The following is a 26,873-nucleotide window of genomic DNA, read 5'->3' on the forward strand; positions in this document are numbered from 1 at the left end:
CCTGTTTTGGGGCCTAACATGTGCTGAAGTGGTTGTGAAGCTGTCCTGCCTGGTCTGGAGGAAGCTGTGCCAAGGAGGAGACCCAGGGGAGGCCCCTTGCTGGAGAGAGTCATGAAGAAGGCCGGTCTATAAGGAGGGCCTGGTGACTCACTTGGAGGACGCACTGAAATTTGGGAAAGTGCTTACAGTGTTGCTCAGTTGGTTTATAGGTACTGACACTGTGAGAGTAGACATTGATCTGCAGAATCTGTAAGTGATCTGCCATGGCATCTGCACCTTATATTCTATGTTGTACATTACGTACTCCTGACCCCTGCACTATATACTCTATGGTGTACATTACACACTCCTGACCCCTGCACTACATTACACACTCCTGACCCCTGCACTATATACTCTATATTGTACAATACATACACCTGACCCTGCACTATATACTCTATGTTGTAGATTACATTCATATGACCCTGCACTATATATGTTGGTACATTACGTACTCCTGACCCCTGTACTATATATTCTGTTGTACATTACATACTCCTGACCCCTGCACTATATTCTCTGTGTTGTACCATACATACACCTGACCCCTGCACTATATACTCTATGTTGTACATTACGTACTCCTGACCCCTGCACTCTATACTCTATGGTTTACATTACATACTCCTGACCCCTGCACTATATCATCTATATTGTACATTACATACTCCTGTTCTATATACTCTGTTGTACATTACATACTCCTGACCCCCTGCACTATATACTCTGTTGTACATTACATATTCCTAACCCCTGCACTTTATACTCCTGACCCCTGCACTATATACTCTATATTGTACATTACATACTACTGCACTATATACTCTATTGCAGGGCTTCCCAAACTTTTTTGGGCCGAGACCCACTTATGAATACAGATTTTTTTCGGGACCCACTTGCTTGTAATTGAATTTTAAAGCGCTACAGAATTAAGGTATAGCGTGCCCCCTTAAATGCAGAGAGACCAGCGTGCAGCCTTCAATGCAGAGATACCAGCATGCCCCTTTTCAATGCAGAGATGCCAGAATGCCCCCTTTCAATGCAGAGATGCCAGAATGCCCCCTTTCAATGCAGAGATGCCAGAATGCCCCCTTTCAATGCAGAGATGCCAGCGTGCCCCCTTTCAATGCAGAGATGCCAGCAAGCCCCCTTTCAATTCAGAGATGCCAGCAAGCCCCCTTTCAATTCAGAGATGCCAGCATGCCCCCTTTCAATGCAGGGATGCCAGCATGCCCCCTTTCAATTCAGAGATGCCAGCATGCCCCCTTTCAATGCAGAGATGCCAGCATGCCCCCTTTCAATGCAGAGATGCCAGCATGCCCCCTTTCAATGCAGAGATGCCAGCATGCCCCCTTTCAATGCAGAGATGCCAGCAAGCCCCCTTTCAATTCACAGATGCCAGAAAGCCCCCTTTCAATTCAGAGATGCCAGCAAGCCCCCTTTCAATTCAGAGATGCCAGCAAGCCCCCTTTCAATTCAGAGATGCCAGCAAGCCCCCTTTCAATGCGAAGTTGCCAGCATGCCCCCTTTCAATGCAGAGATGCCAGCATGCCCCCTTTCAATGCAGAGATGCCTCCATGCCCCCTTTCAATGCAGAGATGCCTGCATGCCCCCTTTCAATGCAGAGATGCCAGCATGCCCCATTTCAATGCAGAGATACCAGCATGCCCCTTTCAATGCAGAGATACCAGCATCATCACCCTCAAAATCAACCCAAAGACCATCAGCTCATCTTGTATAAAGGGAGGGATTGGTATAGGCATGGCACAGTAGGTATAGGCATGGCACAGGTGATGGTATAGGCATGGCACAGTGGGTATAGGCATGGCACAGTGGGTATAGGCATGGCACAGTGGGTATAGGCATGGCACAGTAGGTACAGGCATGGCACAGTATGTACAGGCATGGCACAGTATGTACAGGAATGGCACAGTATGTACAGGCATGGCATAGTAGTAGGTACAGGCATGGCACAGTAGGTACAGGCATGGCACAGTAGGTATATGTACAGGCATGGCTCAGTATGTACAGGCATGGCACAGTAGGTATAGGCATGTCACAGTATGTACAGGCATGGCACAGCACTGCTACTTACCCACTGCAGCGGCTTCAGTCACTTACCTTCTGTCCTGGGCAGTGGGCTGGATCGCTGGCTTGACTCCCGTCACTCCACACTCCGGCGCGCTGCTCCTCTCTTCACTGACGGCGGTGGAACGGGCGGGAAGGTGACTGAGTCGGACGGTGCGTGCATCAGTCACCGCCCCCAGCGACGTCAGATGGGAACCCCACCCCCCCCCCCCCAGCAATACGTCCGGTGCCCAGGGCCGGACTGGGAATAAAAACCAGCCCTGGAAATAATTTCATACCAGCCCCATAGCATTATTATACCGGCCCAACAGCATAGCATCATTATTTTCCTATTCCTAAAAGGGAAAACCATGCACATTTTAAAGCACACGTGAAGCATGTATTATATGTAGATAAGACAGATATGAAATGACATAGTGTTATATACAGTGGGTACGGAAAGTATTCAGACCCCCTTAAATTTTTCACTCTTTGTTATATTGCAGCCATTTGCTAAAATCATTTAAGTTCATTCTTCTTCCTCATGAATGTACACATAGCACCCCATACTGACAGAAAAACACAGAATTGTTGACATTGTTGCAGATTTATTAAAAAAGAAAAACTGAAATATCACATGGTCCTAAGTATTCAGACCCTTTGCTGTGACACTCCTATATTTAACTCAGGTGCTTTCCATTTCTTCTGATCATCCTTGAGATGGTTCTACACCTTCATTTGAGTCCAGCTGTGTTTGATTATACTGATTGGACTTGATTAGGAAAGCCACACACCTGTCTATATAAGACCTTCCAGATCACAATGCATGTCAGAGCAAATGAGAATCATGAGGTCAAAGGAACTGCCTGAAGAGCTCAGAGACAGAATTGTGGCAAGGCACAGATCTGGCCAAGGTTACAAAAAGATTTCTGCTGCACTTAAGGTTCCTAAGAGCACAGTGGCCTCCATAATCCTCAAATGGAAGACGTTTGGGACGACCAGAACCCTTCCTAGAGCTGGCCGTCTGGCCAAACTGAGCTATCGGGGGAGAAGAGCCTTGGTGAGAGAGGTAAAGAAGAACCCAAAGATCACTGTGGCTGAGCTCCAGAGATGCAGTCAGGAGATGGGAGAAAGTTGTAGAAAGTCAACCATCACTGCAGCCCTCCACCAGTCGGGGCTTTATGGCAGAGTGGCCCGACGGAAGCCTCTCCTCAGTGTAAGACACATGAAAGCCCGCATGGAGTTTGCTAAAAAAAACACCTGAAGGACTCCAAGATGGTGAGAAATAAGATTCTCTGGTCTGATGAGACCAAAATAGAACTTTTTGGCCTTAATTCTAAGCGGTATGTGTGGAGAAAACCAGGCACTGCTCATCACCTGTCCAATACAGTCCAAACAGTGAAGCATGGTGGTGGCAGCATCATGCTGTGGGGGTGTTTTTCAGCTGCAGGGACAGGACGACTGGTTGCAATCGAGGGAAAGATGAATGCGGCCAAGTACAGGGATATCCTGGACAAAAACCTTCTCCAGAGTGCTCTGGACCTCAGACTGGGCCGAAGGTTTACCTTCCAACAAGACAATGACCCTAAGCACACAGCTAAAATAACGAAGGAGTGGCTTCACAACAACTCCGTGACTGTTCTTGAATGGCCCAGCCAGAGCCCTGACTTAAACCCAATTGAGCATCTCTGGAGAGACCTAAAAATGGCTGTCCACCAACGTTTACCATCCAACCTGACAGAACTGGAGAGGATCTGCAAGGAGGAATGGCAGAGGATCCCCAAATCCAGGTGTGAAAGACTTGTTGTATCTTTCCCAAAAAGACTCCTGGCTGTATTAGATCAAAAGGGGGCTTCTACTAAATACTGAGCAAAGGGTCTGAATACTTAGGACCATGTGATATTTCAGTTTTTCTTTTTTAATAAATCTGCAACAATGTCAACAATTCTGTGTGTTTCTGTCAGTATGGGGTGCTATGTGTACATTCATGAGGAAGAAGAATGAACCTAAATGATTTTAGCAAATGGCTGCAATATAACAAAGAGTGAAAAATTTAAGGGGGTCTGAATACTTTCCGTGGAGCAATTATCAAAAAAAGTCCACTTATTGCGATGGTGATATATTACTGGTGGTGGTGAGGGGGGTGGGATCGGTGGCAGCGGTGGTGGTGGTGAGGGGGGTGGGATCGGTGGCAGTGGTGGTGGTGGTGAGGGGGGTGGGATCGGTGGCAACGGTGGTGGTGGTGAGGGGGGTGGAATCGGTGGCAGCGGTGGTGGTGATGAGGGGGGTGGGATCAGTGGCAGCAGTGGTGGTGATGAGGGGGGTGGGATCAGTGGCAGCAGTGGTGGTGAGGGGGTTAGGATCGGTGGTGGTGGTGGTTGAATCGGTGGCAGCGGTGGTTGTGGGATCGGTGGCAGCGGTGGTGGTGGTAAGAGGGATGGGATCGGTGGCAGCGGTGGTGGTGGTGAGGGGGGTGGGATCAGTGGCAGCGGTGGTGGTGGTGAGGGGGGTGGGATCGGTGGCAGCGGTGGTGGTGATGAGGGGGTTAGGATCGGTGGTGGTGGTGGTTGAATCGGTGGCAGCGGTGGTGGTGGGATCGGTGGCAGCGGTGGTGGTGGTAAGAGGGATGGGATCGGTGGCAGCGGTGGTGGTGAGGGGGGTGGGATCGGTGGCAGCGGTGGTGGTGGTGAGAGGGATGGGATCGGTGGCAGCGGTGGTGGTGGTGAGGGGGGTGGGATCGGTGGCAGCGGTGGTGGTGATGAGGGGGTGGGATCGGTGGCAGCGGTGGTGGGGATGAGGGGGGTGGGATCGGTGGCAGCGGTGGTGGTGGCTGGGAGGGGGCAGTGGAGAGCCGTATAGGGAGACAGTATGGGGGGCAGCATGATGGGAGGGGGACAATGGAGGACAGTATGGGGGGAGGGGGCAGTATGGGGCGGGGGGAGCAGAGTGACAGTCAGTTGGACACCTGGAACACTATACTTGCTGGGTAGTGTATTTCCTGACACTCTGCTGTGGCAGAGATTGTGTTTGTATCTACTTGAGCGGCCTCGGGGCAGGGAGCATTTCTCCTACCTGACCAGTGGCAGGAACAGCTTTGAAACAAGAAGCGGGAGTTGAAGCCGGAGTCGAGGGGGCGGAGCTGGGAGGCGGTCCTAGGAACAGATGACTACTTGTCAACATCGTAAATACAACTAGTGCCAGGCTGGATAGGAGGTCCGGTGGGGAGGCATATGGTAGAAATGATCCCGCCCCTGCAGCCACTGAAAGCCCTGCAGGAGCCAGAAGGAGAATGGAGGAGATTGGTTCTCCTATATGTCGCCCCTCCTGCCCGCCTATACACCCTCGTGCTAGCTGTATCCACAGTGCGGACAAGTGACAAGCAGTTATCCGTACCTAGGACCGCCCCCAGCTCCGCCCACAGCCCCGGCTAAGGCAAGCTATGTTCAAACTTGACAGAGGACCTGTGCGGGCCCCCTGCAGGCTGCTATAATTACGCCACTGTGTCGTACACAAGGAGGGGAAGAAGGAGAAGAGGACTTTGATGCTCCTCCCCTCTGTCTCAGCTCACGGCGCACCGTCCTGCTCTTCTGTGCACCCGGCCACCGCGCCCCTAGTGGGCGTATTAAATGGTCATTTTTTTTTTCCCTCACTGCTGATCTGACTGCTCCGTTGTCGACGACCCACTCAGTTTGGGAAGTCCTGCTCTATTGTGTACATTACACACTCCTGACCCCTGCACTATATCCTCTATATTGTACATTACATACTCCTGACCCCTGCACTATAAACTCTCTGTTGTACATTACATATATATGACCCTGCATTATATACTTTATGTTGTACATTACATACTCCTGATCCTGCACAATATACTTTGTACTCTATGTTGTACATTACAAACTCCTGCACTATATACTCTATGTTGTACATTACATATTTCTAACCCCTGCACTATATACTCTATGTTGTAAATTACATACTCCTGGGGGGCGTGGCCTGAAGCTACATGTGAGCGGACGTGTGTGAGCAGAGCTCTCCCGGCCGACATCCGATTCTGCTATCCTGCTACCACATAGTCGAGCGGTAACCCCCTCTGTCACCTATGGACACATCCCTGATACTCACCCCACCATGTCCCTGCCAAAGAAACCAGCAGCGAAACTAGATAAATTCCGGGGCCTAGAGGGAGGCGTGCATGCCCAAGATGGCGGACCGTCACCCTCCATTCCCGCCGCGGCTCAATCAGGTTGCCATCCTTGCGGCCATCACGGATTGCAAAGCCTCTTTAACATCAAAAATAGAGGAAATCAAGATCGATATCTCCCTACTGCGACAGGATTTCCAGAAGCTGCGGGGGAGGGTGACAGAGGCAGAGGGACGCATATCCAGAGTGGAGGATGATCTCCCCCCAGTCCAGAACGCTGTTGAACAGGCCTCTAGATACATTGCCTACTTATTACACAAGCAGGATGACCTTGAGAATAGGGCCCGACGCAACAATATTCATTTCATAGGGCTGCCGGAAGACACAGAGGGGGCCTCTCCTGCTACCTTTCTGGAAGAACTCCTGGTTAAATCTTATGGTAGGGAGGCCTACTCTCAGGCTTTTGTTGTTGAAAGGGCACATCGCATCCAAGCCAAGAAACCCCCTCCAGGTGTCCCCCCTTGGGTCTTCATTGCACGCTTTTTGAACTTCAGAGACAGGGATGCGATTCTATGCCTATCATGAGAGCGAGGTAACATCCCTCTGAACAACCATCATATCCTGGCCTTCCCAAATTTCTCCGCTGAAGTCCAGAAACAATGCAGCCGTTTCGGAGATGTTAAAAAGCGCCTCAGGACCCGCAACCTTTAAATACTCTATGCTGTACCCTGCCAGGCTGCGTGTGATTGGAGAGGACAGAGTTCACTTTTTTGAGGATCCGGACGCCGCCGTAGCCTGGCTGGACCGCTTACCGTGAGTACCCCCTGTAATGCTTGTGCTCTACCCCATAACTTGCCTGGAGACTTTGCCCGGTCTGTACTTACCTGTCCCCCTGTGTTGCAACGCACCCCTTACATGGATCCTGGACTAGGAATATACATGGGGGAACCTCATGCCCATAACTTTCCCCTCTTCTACCCATGCTTTTGGTGATGGTGTGTTCTGTTCAATGCCTCTCCTCGAACTCTAGGAATCCATCAGCTGCCTTGCGGCCTCAGTGTGACTGTTATTGTGGGGTTCAGTACCATCCTTTGTCTCCTTCCTTCTCCCCCCCCCCCTTTCTTTCGCTTATGACTCCACACTTCCCTGCTCTACCTTGATCTTTCCCTAGACGCTGCCCACCATGCTATGCTGGAACGTTCCCTTGCTTATTGGCCGGGAGGCCACTCTGCCCGCATAAGGAATTGTGTTCCTTCCCACTGGAATCTGCTCACCAAAATGTCCTGACCCTGGGACTACTCTTCGGAGATTGTTCGCCCCCTGAACTCGCAGCTCTTCCACCCACCTTTTGGGGTCCTATTTTACTGCTGGGCCACCCATGGGTGCTTGGTCCTGTTGTCCTACTTTTTTCATTTTTCTTTTGTACCTGGTTTTGGGTTTTATGCCCACACAAGTTGGGGTGTGTGTTGGGCTGGATGGGGGGTTGGGATAACTGTTTTTGAGTTTTGTACTACACCTTTTGTCTTTACCTTTGTTACTACTGTCATACATTGTATTGTTCATTTGCCATGGTATCATGCTTTGGATTATGCACTGCAGGTGTGGGCTGTGCCTGTCCTGGGGTATCTTGATCCTCCTATGCCACCAGATTCTACTATCCATGTGGTATGGCTCCGTTAACCATACTCGCCTGGAACGTACGCGGCCTACGAGATAAAGTTAAACAAACTGTTGTATTTTCCTACCTCAAGGAGCAGAGGGCGGTTATTGTTGCCCTGGTGGAGACTCATGCTGAGGGTAACCTGTTGGGCTCCCTATGCCGTCCATGGGTAGGGTGGTCCTTCTACACGTCACACTCCTCATATTCCAGGGGTGTCACGCTGCTCATATCTCGGTCTGTGGTCTTTGATACTCAAGAGGTGGTGATGGACCCCTAGGGCAGGTATATTTTTGTCTGGTAGGATAGGTGGGCACGCAATCCTTTTACTGGCCTGGTATGTACCTCCTCCTTTTAGTGCTGTGCTCCTGGCTGAGGGAATGGCTTTCATGTCTAGGTTCCCATCCCTCCCTGCTATATGGATGGGCGACTTTAACATGGTACCCAACCCCTGTCTGGATAGGATGGGTCCGCCCGACTCCCCAGTCTACCCTGATAGAGTTACCCAATTTCACAGACTGCTTAGTAGTTTTCAACTCCTAGACTCCTGGAGGTGCCTGCATCCCAACATTAGAGCGTACTCCTGTTTCTCGGCCACCCATTCCACCATGTCCAGAATAGACTCCATCTGGATCTCCCAGGCCCTTTCGCCCAGGCTCTGCTGTGCTCGTTTTGGACCACGTCTGCTGTCAGATCATACCTCATACTTAATAGGGCTGTCCCCGTTTACCGACCCTCAACAACATCATTGGCGTCTGAACCTTTTTGGCTCAAGACCGTCCCTGACATTGACTCATTGACCGCTGAATTGGACTTTTTCTTTAGTGCTAACGTTGACTCTGCGACCCCCTCTGCTGTGTGGGAAACCTTCAAGGGACACGCCCGACTGCTCCTTTCTTCGCGCATCGCCAGGCACAAATGGGCGTCGAGGGCTGACCTGCCACGAGCCGAGCAACAACTAGCTGACTTAGAAACCAGATATGCCCAGTCTCCCTCGTCGGACTTACTGTCCCAGCTCCATCTCCAAACTCAGGACCTAGATCATCTTTGCCAGGAACAGGCTAATCGCAAGTTATTTTTCAGCAGACAACGGGTGTTTGAACATGGGGTGCGTGCGGGCAAATTGTTGGCATACTTAGCACACATGGACGCTAGACCCCCTGTGGTAATCACACTTCACTCCTCGGTGTTGGGGGACTCATCGGTTCCATCGGCCGTGGCAGAGGTGTTTGCCTCATACTTCAGTGAGGTATACTCCTCCAAGGTTGATTATGATCCGTCTGATCTTGCCAGGCTGCTGGATACCCTCGAGTTTCCCACGCTGACTCCTGCGCAGGTTAAGATGCTCGAGGCCCCTATCTCGGTTGATGAGATAGTCGTTGCTATCTCGTGTTTCGCGAGGGCTAAGGCTCCTGGTTCTGATGGCCTACCGATGGAATTTTACTCCCATTTCTCTGAGACCACGGCGCCTCATTTGCTCGGGGTGTATGAGGCAGCCTTTGATGCAGGTACATTGCCTGACTCAATGCGCGAGGCTTTGATCGTCTTAATTCCAAAACCGGGCAAGGACCCATCGCTACCCGGAGTCCTACAGGCCTATCTCTTTGCTTCAAAGCGATATCAAAATTCTAGCCAAGATACTTGCCTTGATTCTTAACACGGTGATCCTCTCCCTCATACACTCCGACCAGACGGGCTTCATGCTGGCTAAAAACCCAGCTTTTAATACCAGACGTTTTGTTCATGATCCTTCAAGCTGCCCACGATTGTGTGGGCACAAGGGTCGTGATGACACTGGACGCTGCGAAAGCCTTCGACTCAGTTGAGTGGCTTTACCAATGGCAATGCCTTCCCGGATTCAGATTCGGCCCGAATTTTGTTAAATGGTTTACTATCCTGTATAACCAACCGAGAGCCCGGGTGGTGGCTAACGGTTGGACATCCCAGCCGTTCCCCCTGTCCCGTGGCACACGACAGGGTTGTCCCATCTCCCCATTGTTGAACGCGCGAGCGGTTGATCCCCTCACAATGGCCATACGTTCAGACCCGGGTATACGCGGTTTACGTCGAAGGGACTTGCGCGGATGACATGTTACTATACCTGGTGGATCCAGGTCCCTCCCTGCAGCGAGCCCTTCTTGTGATACAGCAATTTGGTAACTTTTCGGGCCTGTCAGTCAACTGGGATAAGTCTCTTATCCTTCCCCTTGACAGTTTTTCTCTGTCGGCGGACAAGGTGGCTCTCCCCCCTATCCTGGGTTGCCATATTCAAGCACTTGGGTGTGCATGTAACCAGGTCTCTCACTGACTATATTCCCTTAAAGAGGTTGTAAACTCGTAAAAAAAAATTTTTTTTTTAAACCTGTAAGAGAAACACAAAATGAGCTAGTATGCATCGCATACTAGCTCATTATGAAATACTTACCTTAGAACGAGCCCCCGCCGTGCCGCCCGCTCATCTGTATGACGGGCGACATGTCCAGTCGCCCGTCTTCCGGGATCGCGGCATCCGGCCATCTGATTGACCGGAGCCACGGTGACGTCACTCCCGCGCACGCGCGCGGGAGCCGACAGTCACGCCACGGGGCTCTGAAGAAACAGCACCAGCGGCCGTTCCTTCAGAGCGCATGCGCCAGTGACGTTACTGGCTGCATGTAAGGTAAATATCTCCTAAACGGTGCATGTTTAGGACATATTTACAGTACCTATAGGTAAGCCTTATCATAGGCTCACCTATAGGTAAAAGTGTCAGAGGAGGGTTTACTTCCTCTTTAAATATTGAACCTCTATTTGATCTGGTCAAGATATTATCTCTAGACTCAATTGTCCCATTTCTTTCACTTGGACAAACAGGACTCGGACAGGTACGTGGCGTTGGTTTGTTGCGGAGAGGAATCGTGGCTCCCACACCCGTTCTGTGATCTGCTTCGGGGAGTTGGCGGCTCTCCGGCGTCTGCTGCCCGTGGCGGTCTTTTGTTCCAACACAGACGGATCTGGGACTTGGCGATATCCAAAACTGGGGACACTGGGTTCCACTCAATGACTCCCCTGTGGCACAATCGTCACTTACCAGAATTTCTCCATATTTCTGACCCGGGTATCTGGCTTGCCAAGGGTATTTATTTACTATCACATGTCATCTCAGGTGGCGCCATCAAACCGTTTCCCCAGGATCAAGAGGAATTTCAGCTCCCAGCCTCTATGCGATTTTACTTCATGCAGGTCACCCATGCCCTTCGGGCGCAATTTATTAACCATCCCCCTGCTTTACCCTCAGTTAAGCTACTGGACGTGCTTAGAGTTTAGGATCACCACAAACTAATTTCCCAACTGTATGATATACTGGGTACCAAGCAGACGACCGACCTGGCGTATGGTGTTCGGGGATCCTGGGTGGGGGATGTTGGGGAGCTGGAGGAGGAAGACTGGTGTGATGCATTGGAGGCCTGCACCTTTGTGTCCCTGAAACTTTCGGATCGGCTCACATAAATCTATATCACCCACAGATCGTACCTCACTCTGGTGAGGATGGCCAGGTTTGACTCCTCTCGCTCCTCTGTGTGCCCCAGATCTGTGCGCTCCCCGAGTACGTTTGGACACATGCTATGGCACTGCCCATTCGTGTAGGGTTTCTGGACACAGGTTGTCCAGTTCCTCCACGACTTCATGGGCTGCCCGGTCTCCCTGGATTCTAAGATGTGCATCCTTGGGATTTTCCCCGATGAAGACATAGATAAATATACACTCCACTTTCTCCGTGAAACTCTGTTCACCGCTAGGAAATTGATAGCCCTAAAGTGGATGCAGTCATCTCCACCCACTCTGTCTTCGTGGTTAGCGGCTGTCAATGCCACTCTCCCATATAAAAAGGTCTTATATGCTAATAGAGGATGTCTGGGACAATATAATAAGATTTGGGACAGATGGCTCGAAGCCCCTGCCACATGCACCTCCTGATCACGGCTGTTTGGTTTAGTGGCGGCTTGACCTTACTGTGCCCTTGGGCTCTCTCCCGCACCCGCAGTGCGTGCTTAGCTTGTTGTTCTACAATTGTTGGATTGATGCTGCATTATCCTGCTGCAGGCCTGTGTTGCTGGTATTACCAATCTTTCTCGATAATGGTGCTCCCCCCCTGTACCTAAAGACGGGGGGGGGGGGGGTGGCTGCAATATTATACGCCTGTTTGACCTTACTTTCTGTACCATTGGTTTCAGTAATGTTTTCAATGACAGTGATTGTCCCTTTTTTCTGCTTTTGTTATGTACCTAACTCAATAAACGTTTATTTGTTTTAAAAAAAAAAAAATTACGTACTTCTGACCCCTGCATTATATACTCTATGTTGTACATTACATACTACTGCACTATATACTCTATGTTGTACATTACATATACCTGACCCTGCACTATATACTCTGTTGTACATTACACACTCCTCACTCCTGCACTATATACTCTATGACTATGTTGTACATTACATATATATGACCCTGCACTATATACTCTATGTTGTACATTACGTACTCCTGACCCCTGCACTATATAATATGTTGTACATTACATACACCTGACCCCTGCACTATATACTCTATATTGTACATTACATACACCTGACCCTGCACTATATACGCTATGTTGTACATTACATACACCTGACCCCTGCACTATATACTCTATGTTGTACATTACATATATATGACCCTGCACTATATACTCTATGTTGTACATTACGTACTCCTTACCCTGCAGTATATACTCTATATATTGTATATATGCACAATATATACACATAATATGGATTCTCTTTTGTTACACCCATTTCCTACCAGCTGGACATTTTATATCGGTAGATAGTGAGTAGGTGTCCCGCACATCAAGGCGTGGCCTGGCGTAGGTCCAGACTGAGACTGCCATTTACTATCAAACAGCAGGTCTTGACTTGATGTGTTACTCCTGTGACACCTAGTCACCCTCTACCATTTACTAGTTACCTTGAGGGGGGAATTGTAAGATCCTCAGAGACAAAGCTGCCTGATGTGGGCGGAGTCCTGGTTTAGGGGAACCAATCTGCTGATGTCTAGTAATAATCTTTGTATTTCTATTTTAGTAGATGGACGGGAGATGAGGAAAACCTCAGAGGATTGTCTCACTTTGTCTCCAGACTGTAAAGTAGAAGATGAGGACATCACACAGTATAGTCCAGGAGAAAACCCGGCTACCTCAAATGTCCATCCGGCACCACACAGTGTAGATGGGCCATCGTATTCCTCATATCCTGAGGAACCTCAGACTGTGGGGGATGGTGCCATCCTTCCAACACATAGGAGGTTTTCCTGTACTGAGTGCGGGAAGTGTTTCCGTTTTAAATCCCGTCTTAATGAGCAAAAAAGGTCTCACATGGTAGAGAAGCCGTATTCCTGTGCTGAGTGTGGGAAATGTTTGTGTTCTAAATATGGTTTTAATTTGCACAAAATATCTCACACGGGGGAGAAGCCGTTTTCCTGTTCTGAGTGCGGGAAATGTTTTTCACTAAAGTCTCATCGTAACAGCCTTCATAGATCTCACATGGGGGAAAAGCCGCATTCCTGTCCTGAGTGCGGGAAATGTTTTTCTTATATGTCCAGTCTTTTAATACATCAGAGATCTCACATGGGGGAGAAGCCGTATTCCTGTCCTAAGTGCGGGAAATGTTTTTCACGGAAATCCAATCTTTACGCACATCAGAGAACTCACACGGAGGAGAAGCCATTTTCCTGTCCTGAGTGCGGGAAATGTTTTTTACGGAAGTCCAATCTTTACATACATCGGAGAACTCACACGGGGGAGAAACCGCATTCCTGTCCTGAGTGCGGAAAATGTTTTTCACATATGTCCAGTCTTTTCATACATCAGAGATCTCACATGGGGTTGAAGCCGTATTCCTGTTCTGAGTGCAGGAAATGTTTTTCAGAAAAGTCCTCTCTTTCCAGACATCAGAGATCTCACACGGGGGAGAAGCCATTTTCCTGTCCTGACTGCGGGAAATGTTTTTCACGGAAGTCCAGTCTTTACACACATCAGAGATCTCACACGGGGGAGAAGCCGTATTCCTGTCCTGAGTGCAGGAAATGTTTTTCAGATAAGTCCAGTCTTTTCAGACATCAGAGATCTCACACGGGGGAGAAGCCGTATTCCTGTCCTGAGTGTGGGAAATGTTTTTCAGATAAGTCCAATCTTTACAAACATCAGAAATCTCACACGGGGGAGAAGCTACTTTCCTGTCCTGAGTGAGGGAATTGTTCCTCACTGAAGTCCTGTCTTCCTGTACATCAGGGGTCCTACACAACCCTCGAGGTGTTAGTGTCTTGAGTGCGGGAAATGTCTTCTATATGAATGTTGCTGGACATGTGGAGAAGAAGCACACCCTGATATACACCTCAGATATACTCCATGGCTGATCTTCATCATGTAAGAAACAGTTCACAAGGCGATCAGAGACATGGATGAAGTGTTGTACCGTGTTGGCTTTTCATTGGCTGAGTAAATTTTGGGGTGTAGAGTGGTAAGTAGAGCCGTGAAATGAAGGAATCACCTTCAGAATGTCTTGCTTGTCTGTGTGACGGTTACTGATAATGATATAGCGGGTTACAGAGCTAGAAGCTGTGAGATTCCATATATCTTTATCAGTAAACTTTACACAGACAAGACAGAAATTCTGAAGTTGATGTCCTTCATTTCAAGGCTCTACTTACCAGTGGTGACCCCGAAGCATGTCTCTCTGTCTTCAGTCCATCCTTCTCCCATCCCCCAACAGGAGGGAAGGAGAACTCGGAGATAAACTAGGTGAGAACTTCTTTCCTTTGCTCCTGTGTGGGTTTGGGTGGCTTGGCACGAGAGGTAACACCGCTTGTCTTTATATTTCTACATATCTTGTCTGGGTGGAGGTTATTGGTTGGAAAATTTTTATACTGTTTGATATTCTGTAAATAATTTCTGTTTTCCCTTTGAAGGGAGATATTATGTGTGGTTTGATGAAGTGATTGGCTCAATAGTTACCACTTCACTTACATGTTTAGTTTTTATAAAATAGATGAACAAATATGACAAATGTTGGTCTTATTTTATTTCATTCAGTGATTTCCTATGATCATTGGGTCCATCTAGTGGTCATAATGCGGTATTGAACTATTTTTCCTGATTGAGGTATTTTGGAACTAATACCTCATTATGGCCACTAGTTGAAGCTGACGATTATAGGAAATCACTGTGTTTATTAGAATACGGCCAGAATTTGTCACGGCTGGACACATGCTTGTCACACTCACCCAACATATTCTCTGCATAGACCCCTTAGTTTCCTATGTCGGGGAGGGGGGGGGGGGTCATACAAATCCCTGAGATCATACCTGAAGGGGAATGACAGGACCTCTTTCTAGTTGCTGGCAACCATTTTCTAGCTTGACCTGTGTAACACCATTTTCTTTCTTACAACTGTGACTTGTAATGACTTGTTTCAGTTAAGGTTACTTTAAGTCTTTAGTTAAACATGAACAATGACCTAAGTAAATCACCCGATATGTTCTGACACTTCAAGATAAAGATACATCCCCACTTCCTTTGTACCTAACACATTCTGCTTCCTTTTATTCTAAGTTGAGCTATAGGGTCTAGACAAGGCATATTTTGCAATTTCTAACGAACATTCTGTATTAACCCATTGTTCAACTTTTGTGAGAACTTGACTCTTCCTGAGAGTATCCACTCCCCCTCCCAACTGTATTTCCTGTTCAATACTGTGTATAATAGTTACCCCGCTTTGCAAATAAAGTTAAGAATGTTTTAGACTGATCACGGTTTGGACGTGTTATCTTTAGCAGGATAGAACATTCTCCAGAGCTCTGCCTTATTTGCATAGAACAGACTAGACGTTGCTATTAAGTCAGGGACTTACCTTTTGGAAAAAATTCCAGCAAGGGCATAGACCTGTCCCTATAGAAGGGTCAAGACTAAGTCCCTACAAGAAGAAAAGGGGGTTTAAATGTGCCTCTACAAACAGTCAAAGTATGCACATGTTCATGTAACATAGCAACGGTACACAATTGTTTTTTTTAAAAAAATTCATAAATCTTTATTAATACATAGTAAAAACAAAAAGTATATCACTCTACTAGATTGAACAGTCAATACATAGTGACAGGATTAGTACAAATACAGATAGAAAATGCTGGAGCTACGCGTTTCGCATTATGCGCTTCCTCAGGGTCCAGCAAAGAAAAGTATGTAAACAGAGATTCAATCTTTAATAATCCCAATTTAGACGTCACAATGAATAGAGTTGAATATACTTGTTTAATTTAAAATCATGTTGTATGAAAGGGGGAGCCAGAAGCCCCAGGGACTCATTCTCTAAAATTTATGTGTTAAGTGGTGTAAACGTCAAGCAAGACGTACATCTATTTAAGTAGAAAGGGGGTTAGGCATTGGAATCCCCTTCAAAGATGTGCACCAATATTAAGTGAGAAAGGGTTATATAGAGAGTCCCCTTTAAAACTTGGGGATCAGTGTGAGTACAGGCTGCCTAGGCCAGGCTGCCTAGGCCGAGTATCATACTCCCCGTGGGTTTTCTGAATTGCTTCAGATGATTCGGGGCTCGATCCAATTTGTCTAAAGCATCCAGTGACTCTCTCATACTCAGTTTTTATACTTCCAGCACCACACTGATCCCCAAGTTTTAAAGGGGACTCTCTATATAACCCTTTCTCACTTAATATTGGTGCACATCTTTGAAGGGGATTCCAATGCCTAACCCCCTTTCTACTTAAATAGATGTACGTCTTGCTTGACGTTTACACCACTTAACACATAAATTTTAGAGAATGAGTCCCTGGGGCTTCTGGCTCCCCCTTTCATACAACATGATTTTAAATTAAACAAGTATATTCAACTCTATTCATTGTGACGTCTAAATTGGGATTATTAAAGATTGAATCTCTGTTTACATACTTTTCTTTGCTGGACCCTGAGGAAGCGCATAATGCGAAACGCGTAGCTCCAGCATTTTCTATCTGTATTTGTACTAATCCTGTCACTATGTATTGACTGTTCAATCTAGTAGAGTGATATACTTTTTGTTTTTACTATGTATTAATAAAGATTTATGAATTTTTTTAAAAAAAACAATTGTGTACCGTTGCTATGTTACATGAACATGTGCATACTTTGACTGTTTGTAGAGGCACATTTAAACCCCCTTTTCTTCTTGTAGGGACTTAGTCTTGACCCTTCTATAGGGACAGGTCTATGCCCTTGCTGGAATTTTTTCCATTGTTTGCATATGGGGGCAGGTGCCATTATAATCTCTGATTAAAAAGACCCCAATCCCCCTTCCATCCATACTGTCTGTTGGACTTACCTTTTGAGTATACATTTAAGGTATCTAGGGTGAATATAAAGAGAAATCACCAACAATACCCATGTATTTATGAGTACAGTACACATTGAAGGACATAAAAACCAGACAGAGCTGTTTTTTAATTCTTTTTGCACCCATGGTAAAATGCAGATTTTGGGCCTGAAGATTAGATAAAACCCAAACATATATTTTCAGAAAGCAGAGGCCCTGGAGAATAAAATGGGGGTAATTGTTAAGGTGTTCCTCGTACACAAATTTCACCTTCATATCCGGGTTTATTTTCTACTTTCCCCCATTTTCTATGGTGTGATCTATTCTACAATACTTTGTTATAATAATGTAACACATTGTGTATTATATTGTACACAAATTATTACCGACTCCGCCTCCACATTCCAGACAAGTCATTTTCCTCACCAATTGGATTTCTTCCTTTGCTATTTTATTCATTTATTTTTTTTTTGCACTCTTGTTAAAATGAAAATTAGAATAAAAAATATATTAAAAGAAAAAAATTGTGTGTGTCGTGCAATGATGACAGACTTCAGTATCCAGAAACGGCTGGTAGGTGACACTTCCATATACAGCCCAAGGAAGTGACAAGGAGCCCCTAGGAACCTTTGGAGGAACCCTGGCTGAGAGAGGCTGGACTAGGCAGTCATATATTATTATTATACAGGATTTATAAAGCGCCAACAGTTTGCGCAGGCTCTACAATGTTAGGGCAAACAGTACAATTACAATAAAATTCAGTACAGGAGGAATCGGAGGGTCCTGCTCTTTAGAGCTTACAATCTAGGAGGGAGGGTCAAGTGATACAAAAGGTAATAACTGAGGGGGATGGGCTGATGGAGAAAATAAAAGTACAGTAGTTAGGTGGGGGTGGGGGGCAGAATAGGCTTCTCTGAAGAGATGAGTTTTCAGGGAACACCTAAAGGTGGATAGAGTAAGAGATAGTCAGACAGATTGGGGTAGGGAATTCCACAGGATAGGAGAGGCTTGGGAGAAGTCCTGGAGGTGGGAGGAGGTGACAAGGGAACTAGAAAGCAGGAGATATTGGGAGGATCAAAGAGGATGATTTGGTTGGAATATTGAGACCAGGTTAGTGGTGTAGCTGGGCGCCGAGTTGTGGATGGCTTTGGAAGTTACCGTTGGTATTGTGAATTTAATTTGCTGGGTGAGTGGCAGCCAATGGAGGGATTGGCAGAGAGGGGTAGAAGAAGCATTCATGAGGGACTGAAGGAGGGATAGCCTATGTAAAGGTAAGCCAATGAATAGGAAATTGCAGTAGTCCAGTTGAGAGATAACCAGGGAGTAAAGCCCCGTACACACACGCAGATCGTCGTCATACAAACGTCGGCGGACGAAAGATCTGCCGATTGTATGCGTGTTAGTATGGTGCCTCCGACAGATGTCTGCACACAATCCGCGGACAAGAGTCTTTCTTGCAAACATGAAAATTTTTGTCTGCAGACACCAGAACGGACGATTGTCTGCCTGTCAGTACAGAAATCAGCCGACAGACCGCAGATTTGCAAGACTGGGCATGCTCAGAAAATAAAAAACACAGGGAAAGTTAACCATTACATGACATCACTTCTGCAGTCAGCTGAAGTCTGCGGACAAAATTCTTGTGCTGTCCTTGTGCTGTCTTTGCACTTTTCAACAGACACCGACATCCCGGGGAGAAAAGACGAACATTTGTATGACGACGATCTGCGTGTGTGTACGGGGCTTAAGCAATGGATACACAATGGATAGAGGCTTCTACTCACTCTGGTGACAACACCCTCATCCTTGTATTCTCTCACCTATGCACTCCATGCAACCTCTCCAACAATCCTCTCCCTCTCTCTAAACACCACTAGGGATGGGCGAGCGGTTTGGACCGAGCATAACTTCAGCCTGAAATGGCCCCTTCAGGTGTTCGCAAAACACCAGAATTTTCTGTGTGCTCTGCGTTTCTTCTATTTATTTTACTATTTATATCCTGCCGAGCGCACAGTCAATAGGTTGTTAAGAAGAGAGGCCAGGAAACCGGCCATGGCGTCCTTAACAACAAATGAGTCATCAGCTGTCAGCAGACTTCCCTGCAGACAGCTGAATGTAAAAAAAAATAATTGTTGGCAAAAAAAAATAGGGAAAAAAAACTGCGTGCGGTCCCCACCGTCTATACCAGGCCCCATCCATACCAGTCCCAAAAAAGGCTGCATGCTTGGATAAGGGTCTGGTATAGAATTTGAGGGGAAACCCCATGCCAATTTTCTTTTAAAAAATGGCTTATCCCCCCCCCCCCCCCAAGATCCATACTAGACCCTTATCCAAGCACACAGCCTGGCAGGCCAGAACAGGGGTGAGGACAAGCGAGTGTCCCCCCCAAACCATACCAGGCCACATGCCCTCAACACGGGGGGGGTGCTTTGGGTTAGGGGGTTCTTCAGGGGGATAATTGGAATCTGGAAGCCCCCTTGAAAAAAGGGGCCCCCAGATCCTGGCCCTCATTTACCAAAAAAGTGTCAAAAATAAAGACATGAGCCAGTTTTTGACAGTTCCTTTATTAACCACTTGCCTACAGTGCACTTTCACCCCCTTCCTGCCCAGGCCAATTTTCAGCTTTCAGAGCTCTCACACTTTGAATGACAATTGCGCGGTCGTGCTACACTGTACCCATATGAAATTTGTATCATTTTTTTCACACAAATAGAGCTTTCTTTTGGTGGTATTTAATCACCTCTGGGTTTTTTATTTCTTACAAAAAAAAAGAAAAAAGACAGAAAAAAAGTTTTCTTATTTTCTGTGAGTAAATTTTGAAAATAAATCAATTTTTCTCCTTCACTGATGTGCGCTGATGAGGCGGCACTGATAGGCTGCACTAATGGGCACTGATGAGGTGGCACTTATGGGCACTGATGAGGTACTAATATGCCACACTTATGAGCACTGATAGGTGGCACTGATGGGCACTGAGAGGCAGCACTGAGAGGCAGCACTGACAGGCGGCACTGATGGACACTGACGGGTGGCACTAATGGGCACTGATAGGTGGCACTGATGGACACCGATGGGCAGCACCATCAGTGCCCACAGTGCTGACAGTCAGTGCCCATCAGTGCCTAGATGAGCAGGCACTGACTGGCAGCACTATGGGCACTGATTGTGGGCGCTGATGCTGGGCAGTAACTGGCACTTTATTTACATTTTGTTTAATCAGGGCACTGATGATCAGTGCCCTGATTACTTGTATCTGTCTCCCCTGTTAGGAGGAGCCGCTGATCGGCTCTCCTCGCCTCACACACTGACAGTGTGAGGTGAGGAGAGATGAATAACGGCACTTCCTCATTTACATGTGACTTGCTGTGATTGGACACAGCTGATCACATGGGCAAAGAGTCATGTCATTGACTCTTTACCGAGATCAGGATTGTGCCATATCCTAACAAACCACTGACTGTGCGCTTGGCAGGATTTAAATACTAAAAAAAAAAAACACAGAGCACACAGAAAATTCAGGTGATTGGTGAAGTTCTCCTCGGCCCAAACCACTCGCCCATCCCTAGTGGTGTTTAGAGGGAGGGAGAGGATTGGTGGAGAGGATGCATGGAGGGCATCGGTGGGAGAATACAAGGCTGAGGGTGTTGCCACCAGAGTGAGTAGAAGCCTCTATCCATTGTGTATCCATTTCTTCAGGCCAAATGAGGAGGTTAGACTGAGAAGTTTGGAAGCAGCAGAAGTGTTCGTAGTAACAGGGATGTTGAAGTCTCTGAGAATGATTGTAGGGATTTCAGAAGAGAGAAAGTAGGGCAGCCAGGCAGAGAAGTCATCAAGGAAAGTTAATACCGGTCCAGCGGGCCGATAGATCACAGCAATTCTAGAGGAGATTGGAGAAAATAGACGTACAGTGAGCGTCGAATGATGAGAGGGAGGAGAGTGGAGAACCTGGAAGGTGCTCTGTGAGGATAGGAGGATTCCCACTCCACCTCCCTTGTGTTCCCTAGGTCTAGATTTACACCTACTTCATTCATCTTATGGTGTTTATCTATAAATGAAGTAAACTGATCCATGTGCAAATTCATATACAACATAAAGTGCTTTGTGCTCAAGATGCTGTTCCCTGCAGATCCACTGCTTCTACTTTACACCTACTTCTTTAATCTCATAATATTTTCTATAAAGTAAAAACCTGTGCAAATTCATGTAAACATACAATATTTTGTGCTCAATATAGTGTTCTCTGCAAGTCCACTGCTTCCAATTTGCATCTACTTCAATGAAGTTCTGTTGCTCCATAAAAGTCCACAAATGAATGAAAAGTTGATAAGGTGTGAAAGTGCTCCGTGCTCCAAACTGTGCCAGCTGTAGTGTAGCCATGCCTTCTTCCACCTCTTACACACGTGATGGTGAGGGCGCCCCCTTAGTAGTGCTTCCCCACTCACCAGAGCAATATGACTCCCAGCTTTTCAGCTACCAGAGTCACAAACATCCTTCACACTCTCCTCACCTCCGATGGCAACGGAACTGGATCCTCCTCGCTCACTCCTGCAAGTCTGCTGCGCTTTCTGTCAGTCTCCCTCCTAGGGTCGGCTTTCTCCTCCGACCGCTGTTCCAGCAGGAGCTCCGCCTCTTCATACACACTCAGGGAGGAGAGAAAGGGGAAGGATATACAGTACATACACACACAGCACAAGGCCGTGTTCACACTACCAGACGGTTCTCAGGGCTGCAGTTCCGCTGAGCTCCACAAGGTGGTGATCTCACCTCTACCCAGACAGGAAGTCTCTATGGAATACAGACAGAAAGCCTCTATGGAATACAGACAGGAAGTGATGTCAGATTCTGACAGGACATTCCATTTGGTAGGACGAAAGAGAAGACAATGCAGAAATTAGCGGCAGAGGAGGTAATTCGTAGATTAACCCCTTCAGGGGGATCGGTTGATGAATAATATATCTTGCTATATAAAGCTGGCCATACATGTTTCAGTTTTATCATTCAGCCAGCGGGATGAGTGAAAAAAAACTGAAGCAATTCCCCCATCCACACATTGGAGGGGGATGGGGGAATCCACCCCGCTAAACTATTGAATTCTGACAATGGGGGGCGCTCCTCCACTCTCAGAATACACAGATCAGTGATGAAGCTATTGGCTGCAGCTGCTGATCGAGTGACTTTTATCCGGCAGTGACCACACATGGATGGAAATGTGACCGATCCCTGCTGAACCAGCTGAATTTCCATGTATCTATGGTCACCTTAAGTGACTTCCTCCCCTCCCCCTCATCTCCTTCATTATGTAAGTCATGCTGAGATAATCTCCCATTGGCTGAGCAATATTCTCATTTGTCTCTGAGCTCCTTCTTGCTATTCCTCGTCCTGCCTGTTGTTTCCTTGGATTGATTTTCTGTGTAGTGACCCCGGCTTCATCTCTTGGATGCCCTCGTCTGTTGCTTGTCCTGACCTTTATCCTGATTCCTGGATCTCCTCCTCATCTTTCCTCCATATCCTCTTACACAACTTTTCTCCACACCTGCAGTGACCCTGGGGGGTGGAAACTTGGCACCAGCATGCAGCAAAATCCATCCCCACCATTAGGAGCTCTGGAAAAGATTGTCTGCTATTTACACTCCGTTCCTCTGCACGTCACCTGATCACATGAGAGATTACTTTCACACATTCCTGACAGATTTCTGTATGGTAAAGGTCAAAGTTCACTCTTCAGTTTAGGAGAAGTGGGAGGCACCCAGGAACAATGATTTGGTTAGCACAGGATCCTCATATAGAGGGCCCCTCAAATCTCCCCATCTAAATGTCCCTCCATCCCGAGTCTATATGTCCTATGACATCACACTGACCTCACAGCTCCCCCCCCCCCCCATGTCCCTCCATCTGTCTTTTTTTTTCTCATGCTCTTAGGATGTGGGCGGACCCTTGGCATCCTCACTAGCAAAGTGGGACTGTTGGTCCTGCGTTGTATGTAACAATGTCAGAATGCCTGCAACAAGCTTTTACTCTGCGTAGTGTGTGTGTGTGTGGGGGGGGGGGGGGGTCCTGTGTGGGTAAATTATACCTCAATCTGAGGTGGGGCTTTAATCAAATGGAAACCTGAATGGTGAGGTGAGGAGGATTCTGGGAATTTCATTTGATTTTACTATTTGTGTTCAGACCTAGAGTTTTCCTCCTGTGAAATCTGGAGATCATATGACCATCACATTGCCTCCACCTCCCTCCCGGATAGAATAGAGAAATACAAAGAAGATTCTAGAAGTCACCAGAGAGATCATGGAGGAGAGGTGAGCGGTGCTGGGAATTCTGGGACATTATCCAGTAACAGACAAGGGATGTGTCTGGATGGTGACTGTATCATTGTGTGTGTCAGGTTCCTATAAGGTGTCAGGATGTCACTGTCTATTTCTCCATGGAGGAGTGGGAGTATTTAGAAGGACACAAGGATCTCTACAAGGACGTCATGATGGAGAATCAGCCGCCCCTCACATCACCGGGTAAGAGGAGACTTTATTGTAAAGGAGAGAGCAGTACGGAGGATCCACCTAGATCCCCCATCATCTGATAAACACATAGAAACAATGTATTCAGTCAGTGTGTGTGTTTCCTACAGATGGATCCAGTAATGGGAACCCACCAGAGAGATGTCCCCGTCCTCTGTATTCCCGGGATTCCACACAGGAAGGTCACACCATCCCCCACCATCATCAGGTAGATGAGTGACAATTATTGGTAGTTCTGATTTATATACAGTATATTTGTTACAAGAAATGTTTTATAATTTATTCAGAGTGGAAACCTTGGGGATGATAATATTGTTGTTAAAGAAGAGTATAAAGAGGAGGATGAGGAGTATGGAGTGATGGAGGAGTTTCCAGAAGGACACAAGGATATGATGGAGCCACCTAATACCAGGAACCCACCAGAGAGATGTCCCCGTCCTCTGTATTCCCGGGATTCCACACAGGAAGATCACACCATCCCCCACTGTTATAAGGTTGGTGAGACAGAGATTATAAAACAAAGACTCATGGAGACAATGTGTGGATTTTTATGTGATGTCACAATAATAAAGCTTATATCTTTCAGATGATATTCTTTCATTTTCTTGGTTTAGAGTGGAGATCCAATCGATATAGAATTTGAGGTTAAAGCAGAAGAAGAAGAGAGGTATGTGAGGGATGATCAGCAGTCTATGGAGGAGGATGGAATAACGGGGACATTTATAGAGGAGGACACTCCTACAGAGATCAGCACAGGTGGGTCATTAACACTAAATACATTCCTCCACCCATACTGCTCACTGATTGGTCCAGAGTAGGGCGGGGACTGGGTGATATCAGCCTGTAATACCCTGGTCACTTTCCTGAGCTGTGTTCCCCGTCCTGTATTCCTGTATTTCTCTCGGATAATCTTCCTTCTCTGTGCTGCAGACACAATTTATGTATCTAGACTGGATTTATGGAGATTCTGGGATTCGGCTGGCAAAAATAAAATGTGCATGATATAGGCACCTAGGTTATGAGTTTTGGGTCTTCTGCCCCATGCCTGAGTCTAACGTCCTATCCCAAACAAATGAGGAGAAGATACTGTACACCATATGAAAGGTCCATCTCCAATCCTCAATATAACGTCATGTTCCAAACAATAAAATTGTTATCATTTCAATAGCATTATTACTTAGTGATGTTTGGTTGGGTAAGGTTGTATCATTGATCCATGTCAGATCTCTTTTTTTTTTTTTTTTTTTCAATTCTTTTATTTATATAAAAGACAACTTCCAGGCGTAATAAACAGTAACATTCCTTATAGAACATATGCTGAGACAGTGTATTACAACATTGAAGACAATTCAGTCATAAGGTTGAGATCTACATCGGTCGTAGAATAAGAGGTGTTCTACAATTCCTCTAATGGGAGGAGTTATGCAGGACTAGAAAGTTCCCGGAGTTGTCTGTTCCAGTTTGGCATAACGTATAGAAGAAGAAGGAAGGAGTAAAGTGAATAAGTAGTGGAAAGAGAGAGGGAAGTAAAAGAAACATAGAGAGTGGCAGAAGAGGATAAGTAGGTGGGATGAGGGGGGAAGGGGTAAGGAGGTGTGAAAGGGGGGGGGATGGGGGGTTAGGAGGGTTAGCATTGGTAAAGCTATGGCCCTACATCAGCAATACTTTCCACCAATATTTTAGAGCTCCCCCAAACTCAACATGAGGTCTCTTTAGTATTGCCTCCCTTAATTAAAGAGCAGCCTTCATCAGAGAGGACAAATATATTCCATTGACCCCAGGTTTTGGTTTATCGTTCGTGTTGGGGACGTGTCGAGAGAACAAGGTTTTCCATTCTATTTATTTCTTCGACCTTTTTGAGCCACATGCCAACAGTCAGGACCTGAGGGTTTTTCCATTTAAGAGGGATGCACATTTTAGCAGCATTTAGAAGGTGACAAATGACAGAATTTTTATAGGTCTGGGCCGGGATGTTAGAGGCATGGAGAAGGAAGAGAGCAGGGTCATTGGGGAGCGGTTGGTTTATAAACCTCTGAGACATTTCACGTACTGTCTTCCAGAACTCCTCTAGTTTAGGACACAACCAAAAATCATGTAGGAGTGTCCCCCGGCCCTTCCTGGCATCTCCAGCACTGATCAGTGAGTGTGGGGAAGAATCTGCTCAACCTTGACGGCGTGCGGTACCACCTTGTTAGGAGTTTGAAGTTGGTTTCTTGTATTTACATGCAGATGGATGATGTAAATGTAAACAGAATGATGTGATTTTGTTGGTCTGGATTAAAGTTACAGTCTAAATCCCGTTCCCTCTTAGCTAAGAATGGGGGTTGGTAAGTCCCCTGGGGTGTGATCAGTAATGCATAGGTCATGGATAATACCTGTGTCAGTATTCTGTCTTGAGAGCAGTGTTCTTCGAAGGGTGTAAGTTGTGTGTTGCGTTCACTGGGAGGTGGCAATGAGTTTAAGAAATTATGGAGTTGCAATGCCCTCCATAAATCTAGACGGTAGGGTCCCAAGGAGTCCATGAGGTCTTTGAGTGCAGGCCAACGAGATGATGTTGAAAAATGGGAGGCTTGGAAATAGCCTGACTCCATCAATGTCCTGAATGTTTTATCTTGGTAGCCCGGGGTAAACTGGGGATTCCCCAGTATGGGTGTCAGTGGCGATTGCGTCGGGGAAAGTGAAAGTTGTGTGAATAATTTAGAGCAGGTTCTTATCGTGTGACCTATGAGGGGATGGCGTCTTATGGAGTCTGGTAGTGAATGGTGGCACGATGGAGCTCTATGGAGGGGTATGTTGCATTGGGCCTGTTCTAGTCTGGGCCAACGCTTTGCTTCACCATGATGACACCAGTCTGAGTCTCCCCAATTGTGTAGTCTGACAGTACTTGCATAAGTCCGGCACTGCCAGTCCACCTAATCATTTAGGAAGCAAGAGTAGTCTCCTACATAGCCTAGGTCGCTTATGTGCCCAGATAAAATCCACTAGTAGGGTGTCATCTTGTTTAAAGTAATGTGAAGAGATGAATATCGGAAGTGCTTGAAAGAGGTATTGGAACTTAGGGAGTATGCAC

General features: G+C 46.9%; 2 protein-coding genes and 1 pseudogene across 3 annotated transcripts in view; 2 read left to right on the forward strand and 1 right to left on the reverse strand.

Moving 5' to 3' along the window:
• The window catches only part of LOC309550245 (uncharacterized protein), a gene marked incomplete at its 3' end in the record, with an annotated part of 2,091,994 nt that overhangs the window by 947,596 nt on the left and 1,117,525 nt on the right, over positions 1–26,873 (reverse strand).
• The window catches only part of LOC309548860, a 56,962-nt pseudogene that overhangs the window by 2,422 nt on the left and 27,667 nt on the right, over positions 1–26,873 (forward strand). The window contains exon 4 of the transcript in view: positions 24,091–24,341. The product of the transcript in view is annotated as an uncharacterized misc_RNA (transcript). The remainder of the gene's footprint in view (positions 1–24,090; positions 24,342–26,873) is intronic.
• LOC309548861 (uncharacterized protein) lies at positions 13,307–14,217 on the forward strand (the record flags this gene model as incomplete). Its single annotated transcript, XM_082248792.1, has 1 exon — positions 13,307–14,217. The coding sequence occupies one exon, from the start codon at positions 13,307–13,309 to the stop codon at positions 14,177–14,179; it is 873 nt and encodes a 290-aa protein (XP_082104918.1). The 3' UTR covers positions 14,180–14,217.

The sequence above is a fragment of the Pelophylax lessonae genome (genome assembly GCF_965119305.1).
Source record: "Pelophylax lessonae genome assembly, chromosome: 3".
NCBI classification, from domain to species: Eukaryota; Metazoa; Chordata; class Amphibia; order Anura; family Ranidae; genus Pelophylax; species Pelophylax lessonae.